General features: G+C 37.6%; 1 protein-coding gene across 1 annotated transcript; it reads right to left on the bottom strand.

Moving 5' to 3' along the window:
• Positions 1-60: 60 nt before the first annotated feature.
• Positions 61-2,676, bottom strand: LOC135209319 (putative leucine-rich repeat-containing protein DDB_G0290503). The gene has a single exon (XM_064242024.1). The coding sequence runs from the start codon at positions 2,674-2,676 to the stop codon at positions 61-63; it is 2,616 nt and encodes an 871-aa protein (XP_064098094.1).
• Between the last annotated feature and the right edge of the window lie 773 nt (positions 2,677-3,449).

Below are 3,449 nucleotides of genomic sequence, written 5' to 3'. Positions count from 1 at the left end.
AGCGTCCGGCTTCCTTAATTTGTCTTCCTCTACTTATGGTTCAGATTACAAGCCCAAGTTTTATTCTATATCATTTTCCATATTCATATCGTGCCTTTTGATTAAGTCTTTGAGGTTGTTCATTACATCTTTCATATCTGTTTTCCTCTTCTGATTCTCCTCCATCGACTCGATGACCTCATTTTCCAGGCCTTCAATTGTCGCTACAAATTCTATTTCTTCCTTTTTCAACTTGTCAATCTCCTCGTCCTTTTCCAAATTCAAATCCTGCAGGTAAATCAACTCTTTTTTAAGGTCTGTCATTTCTTTCTCCATCCTCTGATTACCCTCCACCAACTCACTGACCTCATTTTCCATACCTTCAATTATCTTTCCAATTTCAATCGCTTCCTTTTTGCACTTTTCAATCTCCTTGTCCTTTACCATGTTCAGTGACTGTAGATTGATCGACTTTTCTTTGAGGTCGTTTATTTGCTTTTCCATTTCAGTTTTCCTTCTCTGATTCTCCTCCATCATCTCGATGACCTCCTTTTCTAGACCTTCGATTGCCCTTCCAACTTCAATTACTTCCTTTTTGCACTTTTCAATCTCCTCATCCTTTTCCAAATTCATATCCTGCAGGTAAAGCAACTCTTCTTTAAGGTCTGTCATTTCTTTTTCCATCCTCTGATTCTCCTCCATCGACTCGATGAGCTGATTTTCCAGACCTTCGATTGTCTTTCCAATTTCAATTGCTTCCATTTTCAATTTTTCAATCTCCTCGTCCTTTTCCAAATTCATATCCTGCTGGTAAGTCACCTCTTCTTTGATGTCCATTATTTCCCTTTCCATTTCAGCTTTCAGGGTCTTCTTTTCTCCTAACAAGTGGACGACCTCATTTTCCAACCCTTCAATCGTTCGACAACAATTAATTACTTCTTTTTTAAATTCTTCCAGCCGCTCATCCGTTTCCATATTCAGAGACTGGAGGTCTGCTATTTCCTTTTCCATTTCAATTTTCATGTTCTGCTTTTCCTTCATCAAGTGGACGACCTCATTTTCCAACCCTTCAATCGTTCGTCCACAATCAATGATTTCTGTTTTAAATTCTACCATCTGCTCATCCTTTTCTATATTCAGAGATTGGAGTTCAGCTATTTCCTGTTCCATTCCAATTTTCATGTTCTCCTTTTCTTTCATCAAGGAGATAACCTCATTTTCCAGACCTTGAATCGTTCGTCCACAACTAATTACTTCTTTTTTCAATTCTTCCAGCTGTTCATCCTTTTCCATATTCCGAGACTGGAGGTCGGTTATTTCCTGTTCCATTTTAGTTTTCAGGTTCTCCTTGTCTTCCATCAAGGAGACGACCTCATTTTCCAGACCTTGAATTGTTTGACCAAATTCGATTACTTCTTTTTCAAACTTTTCATTCTCCTCCTTATTCAGTTCCTGTTGTTTACTGAGCTCTTGACTGAGGTCATTTACTTGGTTTTCCATTTCATTTTTAATTTTGTTGTTGTCTTCAAGTAAATTCTGGACTATGTTCTCCAGATCTTCTATTTTCGTTTCCTTTCCTTTTAGTTCTTGCTCATACATTTCTGTTTGGATGTCCTTTTTCATCTGAAGATCACTGAGCTCAAGTATAAGACGATTAATATTGCCTTCCATTTCATTTTTTTCCTCAGTTAATCTTTGGACGTCTTTTTCCATGTCTTCTATTTTTCCTTCCATATTCGTCTCCAGCTCTGTGTTAAGTTGGCTGAGCTTCCTGACCTCTTCCTGCAAAGTGTTCATTATCTCTTCACATTGAATGTTGTTTCTTTCCAGATTTTCTATCACGTTATCCTTTTCCATATTTTCATCTCGAAGACCTCGGATTTCCTCCATTAGATCGCGAACTTCCTTTTCCTTTTCACTGTCCAGTTTCCTGTTGCCTTCTACCAAAGACTGGACCTCCTTTTCCAAGCGGCCAATTATTTGTTCATACTCTGCAGCCTCTTGAGATCGCTCCAGTCGTTCCCTCTCCAGCAGACTATTTTGCTTATCCAGGCTGTCCATTCTTCCTTTGAAATCATCGAGAACTCTTCGTCGCACACTGTCCAGGTCTTTAGTCATTTCATCGAATAAATTTTCCTTCTCAGTCAATGTCGCACGCAGACGAGAATTTTCGTTTCCAAGCAGTTGAATTTCCATCTCTAGATTTTCCAAGTTCTTGTCGTAGACTTCCTTCAGAGCCGATACTGCCTTGCTTTGGTCGTTAGGAATGTTATCGTAAACTGAGATGACTTCACTGACGTCGGGTGACGTCAGTTCAGGCGTTCCATTCCATAGAGATATGATCTTCCGTCCCACATTAAAAAGAGTAAACACTGTTCCGAGGAACAGAGCCAATTTTAAAACAATATTACTATGGCGGAGCGCGTAGCTACAATTATCATTGGCGATATTACTACGGGGAATCCCGTAGACACAAGAATCGCCAATAATATCACTACAACGTTCGCCATAGCCACAAAAATCAACAATTTGCCGAAGCAAAGATACTTTAGAAACACTGTTAACAAAGTTACAAATGATAGCACTCATGATTGAGATATACCTAACACATGGTCCAGGAGAGAGCGTAGTTTCAGAATCTGCCACTCGCTTCAATGTGGGTTTTCCCGGAACAGGTGGGGCTTCCCCGGAATCCATGAGTCCTTGCGGTTCCTCAGGTCTTCAAAGAGACGAAGAACATTCGCGGACTCTAGTTTGTCTTCAGAGCTTGCCTTCAGGGTTTGTTTAATCAAAGGCGTTTTTACGGAGGAGATAACAAACAAACACACACACACACTATATATATATATATATAATAGATATATATATATTATTATATATATATATATATATATATATATATATATATATATAGTGTGAGTGTGTATTTGTTTGTTTGTTTGTAAGGGTCAAATCATAAGCATCTTCTCAGTAAAAATACCTTTAATTAAGGACACCCACACTGAAGACAAACTGGAGTCCGCAAATGATCTTCGTCTCTCTGAAGACCTGAGGAACACACACATATATAATATATATATATATATATATATATATATATATATATATATATAGATATATATATATATGTATATATATATACGTATGTATGTATGTATGTATGTATGTGTACCTATATATATGTAATCTCTCTCTCTCTCTCTCTCTCTCTCTCTCTCTCTCTCTCTTTATATATTTATATATCTATCTATCTATCTATCTATCTATCTATCTCTATCTATATATATATATATATATATATATATATATGAAAATGTATGTAAGTGTGTTTGAGCCACACACACTTTTTTTCACTCATAGAGCAATTTCAAGCAAACGTGGTATACATATAACCAAACATCGGGGGAAAGAATACTGTGGGGTAAGACATCACTGACACCAAAAAGGGGGTGGGTGGGAGAGGGAGTTGG

Source organism: Macrobrachium nipponense, chromosome 37 (genome assembly GCF_015104395.2).
Source record: "Macrobrachium nipponense isolate FS-2020 chromosome 37, ASM1510439v2, whole genome shotgun sequence".
Lineage (NCBI taxonomy): Eukaryota > Metazoa > Arthropoda > Malacostraca > Decapoda > Palaemonidae > Macrobrachium > Macrobrachium nipponense.
The sequence above is the reverse complement of the archived record's forward strand: the minus strand, read 5'-3'. Positions and strand labels throughout refer to the sequence as shown.

What these genes read in the sequence shown, in the direction of transcription:
- LOC135209319 (XM_064242024.1), bottom strand. Translation starts at nt 2,676, where the DNA reads ATGGATTCCGGGGAAGCCCCACCTGTTCCGGGAAAACCCACATTGAAG.